This window comes from Fundulus heteroclitus, chromosome 15 (assembly GCF_011125445.2).
Source record: "Fundulus heteroclitus isolate FHET01 chromosome 15, MU-UCD_Fhet_4.1, whole genome shotgun sequence".
Classification (NCBI taxonomy): domain Eukaryota; kingdom Metazoa; phylum Chordata; class Actinopteri; order Cyprinodontiformes; family Fundulidae; genus Fundulus; species Fundulus heteroclitus.
In genome coordinates this window covers 4,505,689-4,518,801 of record NC_046375.1, presented here as the reverse complement: position 1 = coordinate 4,518,801, position 13,113 = coordinate 4,505,689, and the positions used below count along the sequence as shown (strand labels likewise).

The following is a 13,113-nucleotide window of genomic DNA, read 5'->3' as shown; positions in this document are numbered from 1 at the left end:
AAATTAAAGCAATTGTTGAACGAAATCCATAAAAGGTCCAATTCAATATTTGCCAAGTAGGAGATAGGGGGTACAGAAAACCTAGGAGGCGGTGGTTGTGAAGATCCAAACTGAACTTCCTTGCTTTCATGTAAAACACTGTTGCAAAAATTTAACAACTTCTCCACAGTGAAGCAGCTGTGGCAGCATCATGCCGTGGTCACATCGTTCCTCTGGGACAGGAAAGTGGGTCAGAGAAACCCGGTGGGAAAACCTACAGAAAACTTTTTGGAGGCTAAAAAAAGCAAACGTTGGGGCAGAAGCACATCTTCCAGCAACACAATGCCCCCTACACACCAATTAAAACAAAATGAAGGAAAACTTTGAAAATACTTCAGATCTCAACTGGAAAAACTGTCATGCTGGACATACACTGATAAAGAATGGGTAACATGCTAAGAACAAAAGGAAGCCACATTATTTGATGATTTGAGCCCACAGAGGGCTCAATCCAAAGCTACAGAGAAAGTGACACTGAAAACCTGACGCGAGCTAAGCTAACTTGTGGAAATATCACGGCAGATAAAAATGGTCCTCGCCATGAATGGCCCCCCACAACGACTGTAGGCATGGGCATCGTGACCAGGGCATCAGTTAGTTCCTGGACGGTCTAAGGTGCAAGCTAGTGGTGTCAGATGGTCCAAAACAGGATGTCCCAGAGGACTGCACCTGCTCTCATCTGTGAAAAAGAACAGGGTGCAGGTGCAGAACCTGCCAATTCTGACATCTTTGCCAAATGCCAGTCAAGCCTAATGGGGCTGGTCAGTTATTACAGTGCCTACAACAAAATGCCCCACCACCAGGTCACCCTCAATGTCTGTTTCTCATGGTTTGGTCAGAGACATTCAAGCCACTTCATAGTGACAGTATACATCCTATTCCTTCTTTTGCATAAATGAGCAGATAACAGTCTGGCTGATGGGTTAAGGTCCTCCACCTGGTCTCTCCATCTGTCGTAGAGTAACTGTGCGTCTCCTGGAATCTCCTCGCCGCTCTTGGAGACACAGCAAACCCATTGGCACTGGCATGTACTGATGTGCCATCCTAGTGGAGCTGGTCTGCCTATGCAACCTCTGTAGACTGCAGGTAATGCTTCACATTACCAGTATTGACACAAACACTGGTCAAATGCAAAACTGTAAGAAATGTAAGAAAAAAACAAAACCTCCCATCTCCACCTGCAAAACACTTCCTGCTTTTTGGGGTCGTCTCCTTGTTGCCCCTTTAGTACACCTACTGTTAACACCAAAGCAGCAGAGGCTGATTAACAACCCCCTCTACTACTGAACCGACCAGATCAATACTCCAGAAGGTTAATCCACCTGATATATTGATTAAAAGGTGGTCCTCGTTGAATTTTTTGAAGAGTGTATAGTAGAATGGATCCGATCACAGCATATCACCAAAAACCTGCTGTAACTGCAGCAAAGGGTGGCTCTGACAACTGATTTTGATTTCTCGGATTGTTTTGGGTTTTGAAAAACTTTTTTTTTTTTTTTTTTTCTTTAAACTTCTCAGTGTCATGCTGCTTTTTGTCAGCGTATCAAACGCACCGAACTTTGTTGATGTAACTTGACAAAATGTGGGTAAGTTGGAGGAGCGTTTGGCATTTGCTCAGCACCGCATTTGTAGCTGCAGGAGAAAAACATTTGAGTCTTAGCTGACAGTGACGTACAGAAAAACAATGTCACATAAAAGCATTTATTTAAAAAAAATAAACAAAAAAAAAACAAAAAAAAAAATACATCTACAAAAATACCACAATAGCTGCTTTGCTCATGAATGTTATTCAGAGATTCCCAGACAAATATTGGACAACGAGCAAAACGGGTTAGGTCACGGCCAAGAACGCCTCCTCCAGTTTGTGAGCTGCAGTCGCTCCACCACAGTGAGGAGAGAAATATTTTCTGCAGTGTCAAAATTTTCCAGTGCAGCTGATGAGGGTCTGTAACCTTGATCTGTTTAAAAAAAAAAAAAAAAAATACACATTTGTGCATCAATGCACAAAACAGAAATGTCTTTCAATTTTAAAACCATGTTTACCTGCATTAGGCACACAAGCCCTAAACAGCTGGATGTTGGGGAAGGTTTTCAGGCCCAGGCTTCTCCTCAGCTTTGGTTCATCTCCCGATGGGGCGCTTCGGGTCGGAACAGAGGCTACAGGCCTGACTTTTGGTTTACTCTGAATCCAGGGCACAGTCTTTGTACATTGTTTTACTGAGAAATAAATAAAAACAAAACTGTAAATACAGTTTGATTTCAAACATCTTTGACGACTAGCCGCTAGCATTTTACCTTTTAAACTGTGCGTCTTTCGATTTCCTCTCTTCTTGAGCACATCTTTCAGTTTATGGACGTTCATGAAATATTCCATGCTGTCTATAACAGCTTTGGGAATCACACCTAATATACGACACGTTTAAGAAGCAAGCAAGCAGAGGCATTTCTTAAAGAATACTTCCGACATCATTAACCTTACCAAACAGATGAGGACGTTCCATGAAGGTGCGCAGGACAAGAACACGAAGCTCAAGTCGCGCTTCAGACATCTCGCTCTTGTTTGGAGGCGGTAAGAGACACGGAACAAAAACTGTGGCCAAATTGGAGCTGGTCATCAAGTTGTCGGAGCATCTGATTGAAGACGGAGAACAATTTCAGACACTGATTGTATGAACATGTTTAAAAAAAAAAAAAACACTCTTTGAGAAAGATTTTCCTTTTAATAAGAGAAAGACAAAAGCCCAACAGACAGAACTGACCCACAGTCAATCTGGACGCTGAAACCTCTCAACACCAATAAAGATGCACTATACCATATTAAGTGGGTGGTAGGGCTGGACGATAGAAAAAAAAAAACATATCGATAAAATAGAAGTCATATTGAATCAATGTTGATAATTAACAAATCCAAAACATGTATTTTAAAGGCATACTATGCAACATTTTTCAGTTAATTAATGTGTTCCATACCCTTTTGGATGATTAAATGAGTCATTTCAGGTCGAACAAAGGTTTTCTCGGCCACCCTGGGGGTCTGTGGGGGAAATACCGTACTTGCAATTGCAAGAGCCCTTGGCCCGCACTCACAGGCTCAGAAGTCTCGTGCAAGACCGCGAGAGTCGGTCTTGCTTTACGGCGAGAACTCCATGTGTTTTTGCCCTGGCATTCACTACATGCACACGCGAAATCAACAAAGAACCGCGTGTTAACGTCAAATAAACATGCAAGTTTTATTATTATTATTATTATTATTATTATTATTATTATTATTATTTATTCATTTATTTATTTTTTAATGTTTGCGAGGTTTCGTTGCGTTCGCCTGTCTGCTTAGCTCAAAACAACCGCACCTGGCTTGACGGAGAAACCAGAACAGCTGAGCATCTTTATGACAGTGCACTTTTACTTTCGCCCTCTGGGGGGAGCCTCGCTGGAAAATCAACCCCGGTTGCATAGTATACCTTTAAGTACAGCCCTGGCCATTTTACGCTGTCGCTTAGCAACCTATTTTTAGATACAGTACTCAAATTCAACCCTTTATTCAACCAAGTTTTTACCAAAACTAAGTTTTTATAAAAGATAAGAACACGTGCTCTCTGAACTGTTTGACGTGGGCGGAGCTTGGTGATAAAGCGTTTCCTGGTTCTGCGTTGTGATTGGTTGGGAGGATTTAATGACTAATATTAATCTACATGGCTAAAATGCATAAGGACAGACAACTTTTATTCTATCGAACTTTGACATTGTTCTAGCATTGATATACGTCTTTCGATCAATATATAGCATTATTGAATTATCGTCCAGCCCTAGTGGGTGGTGGCGTTAATGTCTGCTCCCTCTTCCTCCCATTCAGTTCACTTCCAAGAACGGACAGTGAATTTATCTCTTAGGGTCCCTCTTTCCCACCCCATTTGTGTTCTATCAAACCTCTGAGAAACTTTGTGAAGGAAGTCAAAGAGATAGTGGAGACAGGAGGAACTTCTGGCTGGAAGCAAACAGGAGAGTAGCTGAAGGGCTGCCATCCTGTCCTGCACGTCGGACAGAGCCTGGGCTTTCAGCAGGGCTTCGTGGAGCTCAGGTGGGAACAGTGGCTCTGGAAGCTCTCTGCAAAACTGTTTGACGAGTGTGGCGACATCGTGGGGGTGGGCGGTGGACAGGGACTCCTCGCCACAGTTAAACTTAGCCTAAACCAGCCACAGAACATTTGTTTTTTTTTGGATGTATAGTAGCTACAAACATGGAAAACAGATAAAAGTACTGGATCCGACCACCTGACGGCACCACAGAGTACGGTTTGAATAGGAGGATAACGCTTACCCTGAGGACTCTAATGCGTGGAAGCGAGCCTGGTTTTCTGAACAGGCCCACGGTACCAGCACGGTCCAGCAGAAGGGAACAAGCGTCGACTAGGAAGCTAAGACAGAAACTAAACGTGACGCACTGGGCTCAACCAAGCTGAAGTCAACCCATCTGTGGTTTCTGCATCCACTTACCAAGGCACCAGACCAAATTCAGGAATGTATCGTCTGGACACATTTTCCAGAGGGGCCCCAAACACCTTTGTTCCACTACAGACCAGTCTCCCTTTCTTCTTCTCGGTGTTCTTTACAGAAATCCCATAAAGAACTTGAAGGTGAAATCGAATCACATTGCGATCAGTAATCTTCATTTCACACGCAGGACGTCAAAAACAAGCAGCGTTAAGGCTGTCAACATAAACTGTGGAGGTCACTGACTGGGACGTGGAAGCAGGTTTAATTATGCTCATCGGTTTCACCTGGGAGATGGAAGGTGAAGGGAAGTGTTGCATTCAGGTGACAAGGGGAATATCGTTGAAATTACTTTTCTTCTTTGAGTGACGCTAACTTAACATTTTACGCTCACTTTTAACTATTTCCAAGTTCAATTTAAGAGAAATATTTGTAGTTAAATCAAAAGAAGATTGGAAGGAAAAAGCAGTGTTTGGTTTTCCTTACTAATGCTTTAAACACATGTTTTTAAATGTGTTTCTGGATGGATACTTTCAAGTCCATTTTATGCCTACACACTGCAATTCCTGTTTTAAAATGTGTTTCTGGGTGGAAACTTTCTACGTCCATTTCATACCTACATGTTTCCATTTTCTCCAAACTTAATGCTAATTGTTTGGACCAGTCAACCATGAAAAGAAATCACAGATTGTGAACACTGGTCAAACCATATTATCAATGCAAGCCCCCTGCTGGTAGATATAATATGTTCTGGGCACATAACATTTCCTAACCACACCTCTAAGTAGGTTATTGAAAACTGCTTTAAATGTGTAATTATCAAATGAGGAACGCTTTGAAATAATGAAGTAGCAACATAACCAGCTCCAGCCCTGTGAGCTTACTGGTCATTTTGCCGTTTTGAATTTCAGTTTTCATCATTTGGAAGCAAACTTTTTCAGGTTCCTTGCTATGAGACATTATGCACTGCAGTAGTTATGTGCCAGCATTGACAACTAGATTTAAAATACAACAAAATATAGCTTAAACGTTTAGCGTTAGCTGCTATTAGCCTTGTTAATAACTCGCTGCTAACCCTAGTAAACATAACTACGGTTTGTTCAAACATAATGTTTGTTCTCATTTTGCTCCACTGTCATCCGATAGTGCTGCATACAGCATTAATAGGGAACATTAATATTGATTTAAGGGTGTTTTGTGTAATTTAGGATTAAGTCATCAAGCTAATGGCCACAGAGCCATTAGCCATTAGCTTGATGAGTTTTGGATTGACAAGCGATTGTCCGCTGACAGCGCCCTCTAGTGTCTTAAGATACCAATTTGAGTCTTGATTATTTCTGGAGAAATAACCTTTAGTGTCCTAAAGGTTATTGATTATTGTTTAGCAAATCATTTTTTAAAATGTTATTTCCTCAAATAAGTATTTTTATAATTCAGTTTTGCATTGTGAATGGGTTGAACACACACACACCAAATGTTGTTCTAAATTAGTTAAGCTAATTTAACTTCATTCAATATTGTTAAGATGAACTTTGGTTCTCTAACTTGGATCTGCAATAAACAAACCCAAGATTTACTGAATTGTTTTTAAGATGATGGTTTTCAACTATATTTATCTTTTGTTTCTTTTGTGTGTACATAGTTCCTTAGTTTCTTTAATCTTAATTTTGTTTAGTAATTTCAGTTATGTTTCACCAGCCAAATAGAAGGGATTTGTTGATTGTAATATATAATTAATTCAGATAAACAACATTTTATAATGGTGGTCCCTGGGTGTGCATTTATTTTTTTATAAATTCCTGCACTTGAAGAGAAGTTGTTACTCATTTATTCTATATGTGTGCAGAGTTAGATGTTAGGAGAACGGCATCAGTTGTTTGGGCTGATATTCACTGGACAATACCTAACAGACAGAGAGTTATTTAATAAAACATGTGCAATGGCACAACAAATCTTTTTAACATAATCATAGTCTACTGTAAGGAGATTTGCTTACGTGACTCCAAATCATCAGCAGAAGGTCACTTAGAGGTATTTTGGCATAATCGGGGTTCATAATCTGTCAGATTTCATTGTATTAGTCTGACCCAAACAGGGATATGAACTACAATAAATTGCAATGGAGCGTATTATAAAATTCTTACAACTTAATTAGCTATTTAGGCAATTTATTTCATTTGGTTCTCAAATTTTAGGTTATGAAAGCACAACCCACAAAACAGCCAAACCATTTTTCATCCGTAAAATAATCTCCAAAACTCAAATCGGATATAAAAAGAAACCCAGATTTATTTATGTAGTATCGTTTCAGCTTGTGTTTTGTGTGTGTTTGTTCATCTTAGGGGGTCTTTTTAAGCGACTTGTTTGAAACAGTTTGCCGTGTTGTTTGACACATAGCTTTTCTGTACATATACACAAAGAAATACTCAAATATAACATTTCATTAAACAAGATGGGCAACCAAAACATAATTTCATCAAGACAAGATCTCCAGTGGACTGCATTTAAAAAACTATTTATTATTACAACAGTACATGTATATACATCACAAGACACAGTAGAAATAAAGGCATGGAAAGTAAGCTAGTTTGGTAGTTGGTTTTGGTTCGGATTGGCGATTTAGAAGCACTTCCTGTGGACGATTGAGGGGCCAGCCTCATCGTACTCCTGCTTGCTTATCCACATCTGCTGGAAGGTGGACAGCGAGGCCAGGATGGAGCCGCCGATCCAAACGGAATATTTCCTCTCAGGAGGAGCGATGATCTGCAAGGAGAAAACAGGAGGGAGAGGGAAAAACAATGAGAGACCATGTTTTGTATTTTGGAACAGTTATTAACAAGAAAAAGATGCTCTCACCTTGATCTTCATGGTGCTTGGGGCCAGGGCGGTGATTTCTTTCTGCATACGGTCAGCAATACCAGGGTACATGGTGGTGCCACCAGACAACACGTTGTTGGCATAAAGGTCCTTACGGATGTCGATGTCACACTTCATGATGCTGTTGTATGCAGTCTCATGGATGCCGGCAGACTCCATCCCTGAGAAAGTTAGACAAGGGAAGTTTTGTGCCTGTACAGGAAACTACGAAGCCCGGTAACGACATGTAACGACTTAGACAATTTACAGTCTAAGTAGCTCTTTCTTTGCAAAAAAGTAAAATATGAGTCTGTTGAATTCATATATCCATGAGAAAAAATGGAAAAAATTCACAAATGAAAAGTTGTGCCTATTTGTAAAATCAAGTTATTTACAAACAGATTGCGGTTATTGTTTATATGTAGTAACTACAAGACCCTCTAAAAATAAAAATAAAAAATAAAATAAATAAATAAATAAATAAATATATATAAATAAATATATATATATATATAATTCAGTCATTTAAATTTTTTTTCTGTAAATGGCTGCTCTTGTTTTGGGCTCTTTTCTTTTTCTGCTGCGGGTCATGGCTCACCAATGAAGGACGGCTGGAAAAGGGTCTCTGGGCAGCGGAAACGCTCATTGCCGATGGTGATGACCTGCCCGTCGGGGAGCTCGTAGCTCTTCTCCAGGGAGGAGGAGGAAGCGGCGGTGGCCATCTCATTCTCAAAGTCCAGCGCCACGTAGCACAGCTTCTCCTTGATGTCTCGCACGATCTCACGCTCAGCTGGAGAGAACGCAAATCTCAATTCAGTCAAAAAGGATCACAAAACTGTTTCATCTGATAGTCAAATAGATGTCATCTTGTGGTTGGTTTAATGCGGCGGTGGTAAATGTAAGGTAATTTACTCACTGATCTAACTTTTATCATCATAAGTAGAGGACAAACTCATGTTTATGTAACCAGACTTGAAGCTTAATTACATATTATTCAAACAAACTTAATCAGGTATAACCTTTAGCTTATGATAGCTAGTCTAAGTTTCCTAGCCTCACCTTGAGCGCCAGCTAGTCAGGCAAAACTTGTTTTTGTATGTTATCGTCCATGTAGTTTTTGTAAATACTCAATTAAAAACAGATGCAAAGTGCATCAGATAAATGTAGAATAATATTCTTGAATTAATAGTAAAAACATATATATATTTGCTTGCTACTAGCTACAAATGGTGGACTCTGCTAGCAATTTTAGTCTAAAATAGATTGCTAGCTAATATCTTTTAAGTCCAGAACTTTTTAGAGCTTCGTCATTGAATATATATTTAGTATACAATTTAAGCTAAGGTACATTTATTTCTGTTTGGAGGATATAAATTATGATTTTCCATTCCAAACAAATCAAATTAAGAGATGCTCTGTGGCTAGGGGCGTTTGGGATCCTAAAGTTTAGACCTATTGCAACTATGACGTTTTTCAAGAATAAAAATGTCACAATTTTATTGTGATATTTTTATTTTACAGATCCCCCGCTATTACCATCTAATGTAGAACAGATTACTGGATCAATGTGTGCTTCTGTGCTTGTTTGTCTCTCTCTAACACCCAGTGGGTCGAGGCAGATGACCGTTCACACTGAGCACGGTTCTGGTTCTGCTGGAGGTTTTCCTCCCTGTTAAAGTGGAGTTTTCCTCTCCACTGTCGCTTCATGCATGCTCAGTATGAGGGATTGCTGCAAAGCCATGTACAATGCAGACGACTGTCCCTGTGGCTCTACGCTTCTTCAGGAGTGAATGCTGCTTGTCAAGACTTGATGCAATCAACTGGGTTCCCTTATGTAGTAAATTTTTTGACCAATAAGTATAATCTGACCCAATCTGTATAATATGATTAAATTGGACTTTGGAAAGTGCCTTGAGATGACATGTTTCATGAATTGGCGCTATATGAATAAAATTTAATTGAATATTAATTTTTTTTTAATTGGTGCCACTGTCTTACCTGTGGTGACAAACGAGTAGCCACGCTCAGTCAGGATTTTCATCAGATAGTCGGTGAGGTCCCGACCAGCCAGGTCCAGCCGCATGATGGCGTGAGGCAGGGCATAACCCTCATAGATCGGCACGTTGTGAGTCACACCGTCACCAGAGTCCAGGACGATACCTGTTGAGAAAACCCCCCAACATTTTCTTGCTCTAAAACGTGAAGTTCACTCTCATGGTGACGTTGCAGAGTAATCTGTGGCAGAGACTCACCGGTGGTACGGCCTGAGGCATACAGGGACAGGACAGCCTGAATGGCCACATACATGGCGGGGACATTGAAGGTCTCAAACATGATCTGAGTCATCTTCTCTCTGTTAGCCTTTGGGTTGAGGGGGGCTTCAGTCAGCAGGGTGGGATGCTCCTCTGGGGCCACACGGAGCTCATTGTAGAAGGTATGGTGCCAGATCTAGGCAACGTTAAGATGCGTCATTAACCGCTCTTTATCTTTCTCCTCGCGTTTGCTGGCAGTTTATTTATATATCCATTACTCACCTTCTCCATGTCATCCCAGTTGGTGATAATGCCATGCTCAATTGGGTACTTCAGAGTCAAGATACCCCTCTTGCTCTGGGCCTCGTCTCCCACGTAGCTGTCCTTCTGACCCATGCCCACCATCACACCCTGTTTTGGGACAGAAAACGCATTTCAGATTCCCAAGACGAAGGCAGACACAGGAATATGTGTACAGGCATGACATCCATTAGGGGGATCTTTCGCTTATAGTGGTTCTCTCACCTGGTGACGCGGACGTCCAACGATGGATGGGAAGACAGCACGGGGGGCGTCGTCACCAGCAAACCCCGCCTTGACCAAGCCGGAGCCGTTGTCGCACACCAACGCGGTGGTCTCGTCGTCGTCACACATGTTTGGTCTGTTGTGTTGGCCTTCTATAAGAACGAACATATGGGAACACGCTCAGAATATTAGTATATAATTCCAAAAAACGTAAAAAACAAAGCAACTGGACTTGTTTTCCGTAGTTGGAGACGTTTCGCTTCCTCTCCAGGAAGCTTTCTCAATTCAAAAAGTCCAGGGTAATGTGGAGTACCAAGCTTTATACTACTGTCTAATTTGAATTTGCATGTTATCTAAGCCATTACGAGGCCTTTGTTAGGCAGTGGTATAAAGCTTGGTACTCCACATTACTCCAGACTTTTTGAATTGAGAAAGTCTCCTAGAGAGGAAGCGAAACGTCTTCAACTACGGAAAACAAGTCCAGTTGCTTTGTTTTTTACGTTTTTTGGAATGACCATGACCTGGATGACTGAGAATCTTCACCAGCATTAGTATATAATGTTAGAATAAATGTTTTTTTATGTCTAGATAGGGAATGCATTGGTTCCGTGAAACAAAGAGACACTATTCTTGACGCGTAGACACTCTGGAGTTCTTTAATCTCCGCTTTAAGTCCTGTGGCTGCCTGAAAAGCTAAAACTAAACGTAGCCCAATCCCCTCCAACAAACGCCACATCTATTTTAAGCCTCGGGATCCCCCTCGCCCCCTGACCCCTGCTCAGTATCTCATTGTTAAGTCAGAAGCAGTTAACAGCTGATGCAGTGTGTCTTTAGACAAGTGGCAGAGGAGGCCTGGGTCTCCTCTCAGCTGTTGCCACATAGTAAACTCCAAGCTTGGAGCCGAACCATGCGCTCAGATCTGTCCAGGATTTCTGGGATGCATCCCAAGTGGCAGCATCAGCCCCTTTGTTTAAGACTTCCCTGATTTAAGACATCTGGTGCTGCAGGTTAATGGTTGATTTTGGATGCTAGGTGATGTTTGACATAAATCAAAACTTACAAAACTGCGAAGGAGACTTGCTTTAAATTTCAAATAATGCAATCACTCCTTCCTTTTTAAGGAAATATTACACTTCAATCCATTTCAAGTTGCAAATTTGTGCTATTTCTTATTGGTAAAGTACAGTTCTTAAAATTGATTGTATCTTATGCTGCACAATCAACACCATGTTTAAATATAAAACTATATATTGTCCTTGTAAGTGTTGACGAAAATAATTTAAATCAATGTTAAATAACTACCTGAAAAAGAAAGCATAATAAAAATCGGGAGTTTAAAATACAACTACTCTAAAACAGAAGTAGCCTTTCTTTGTGTTTACATTACAAAATGTTGATGATATTAAAGAGCATTCACATATATGTTAATATGTGTCAGTAATGCTACTAAGATACACAAAAACAATTTAAATTTTTAATTTTTTTGTTTTAAAAAGTTTGATTCAAAGCTGTGTCAGCATTGTCCTTCCTCTATAACAAGCATCCCTCATCCTGCATCCTATCAGCCACATACAGTATTTCTAATTTCCAACACTAACTATCTAACTTAACAAACAAAACCAAGAGTAAAAGTAATAAAAAATATTCTGCGCCTGTTTTACAGCTACAAGAACAAGAGCCTCTCAACTAGATTAAAAAAACAAGCAAGTGTGCAAAGGTACTCACCAAGCTGTAACCACAAGACTGGAGCTTCCTCTGGGATTCAGGGGCAACGGTGTGAGGGGCTCCTTAAATATGATTCAGCACGCTGAGGCTGGTGGCTGGTGGGTGGGCTCAGGATTTCACGCAAGTCCAAATTAAGTCTTGCTCAGCAAAACGCCGGCGTAAAGTGGATCACGTGTCAGGGATGCCTCCAGACTGGAGAGTTATTTCCTTTGGCAGTTTAAAAGTCCTTGATGAGACATATACAGCAGCATATAGGACTTTTCTTGTCAAAGGGAACTTTTAAATAGCAACTTCTATTGTTTATCTGACTGTAATTTAATATTATTATTAGGAGAAATATATATATATATATATATATATATATATATATATATATATATATATATATATATATATATATATATATATATTAGAATTGTGAATAATTTAGTTCAATTGTTCTAGCTGGAGCTCACATCCTTATTAATAAAGTAATATAGCTTAAAATGGGATGTGGATGTCTGCAGGGACTGATTGTAATGTGAAGCTTGCTTGAGTAATACAGTTAAGGAGCATTCTAAGGGGACATACCAAACACAGTCTGCTTCTGTCATGTCATGGTATGTGTGTGTTGAGTGAGAGGGGAGGGGGGGTGGTAACAGTCTGACAGCTGAAATGCAGCATTGTGAGATGGGGGGGGGCTCCAGACCTCCAGAGAGCCGGGGCGACATGTGTGGGGAGCGACGGCTGACGCTTCGCAGCTCTCATTGGCTCCAGTGTCTCCTTTTAGGGAAATGGAGTGTGGCCGGTGCCAGGGGCTGTGCGTCGCCCTGCACTGAAGGTAGAAAGATGACAACTCAGGATCCTTATTCGTCACGTTGGGCCGCCTGCGTAATGCCCATGTCGCCCTACCGAAGCCCTAACAGGCCACGGCGAGGGCAGCAGGAATGTAAATACCCCCCCCCCCCCCCCGTCTCCCCCATTACTCTACGAGCTCCCCAAAGTATTCCATTTGTAGACATGCGCTGCACTATGTCCAGGAAGAAACACTACTAACCTACTTGACTGAAACTATCCCATGAGTTGAGATGATGGCGGTACCTTTAAATATCAAAAATACTCATATAAGCAACACAGTTAGGGAGAATTTCCTTTTAATATATATTTTTTAAAAAAACATTTTTCTTAAGCCTTTAAAATGAATGTAAAAAAAGTATTGTACAATTTAGCACCCTCCACAGTAATTT

The 13,113-nt window shown here is 40.7% G+C and overlaps 2 protein-coding genes across 2 annotated transcripts; both read right to left on the bottom strand.

Annotated features, from left to right (window-relative positions):
* Positions 1-1,763: 1,763 nt before the first annotated feature.
* Positions 1,764-4,801, bottom strand: LOC105935405 (rho GTPase-activating protein 11B). Its single transcript, XM_012875779.3, has 7 exons — positions 4,533-4,801; positions 4,357-4,453; positions 3,967-4,223; positions 2,519-2,670; positions 2,335-2,442; positions 2,083-2,256; positions 1,764-1,997 (listed from the first exon to the last, which is right to left on the bottom strand). The coding sequence occupies exons 1-7, from the start codon at positions 4,706-4,708 to the stop codon at positions 1,876-1,878; spliced, it is 1,086 nt and encodes a 361-aa protein (XP_012731233.1). The 5' UTR covers positions 4,709-4,801; the 3' UTR covers positions 1,764-1,875.
* Positions 4,802-7,028: 2,227 nt separating this feature from the next.
* Positions 7,029-11,987, bottom strand: actc1a (actin alpha cardiac muscle 1a). The gene is made up of 8 exons (XM_036147241.1): positions 11,888-11,987; positions 10,163-10,314; positions 9,920-10,048; positions 9,638-9,833; positions 9,384-9,545; positions 7,984-8,175; positions 7,386-7,567; positions 7,029-7,292 (listed from the first exon to the last, which is right to left on the bottom strand). Exons 2-8 carry the CDS (start codon positions 10,289-10,291, stop codon positions 7,149-7,151), a joined length of 1,134 nt encoding a protein of 377 aa, XP_036003134.1. The 5' UTR covers positions 10,292-10,314; positions 11,888-11,987; the 3' UTR covers positions 7,029-7,148.
* Between the last annotated feature and the right edge of the window lie 1,126 nt (positions 11,988-13,113).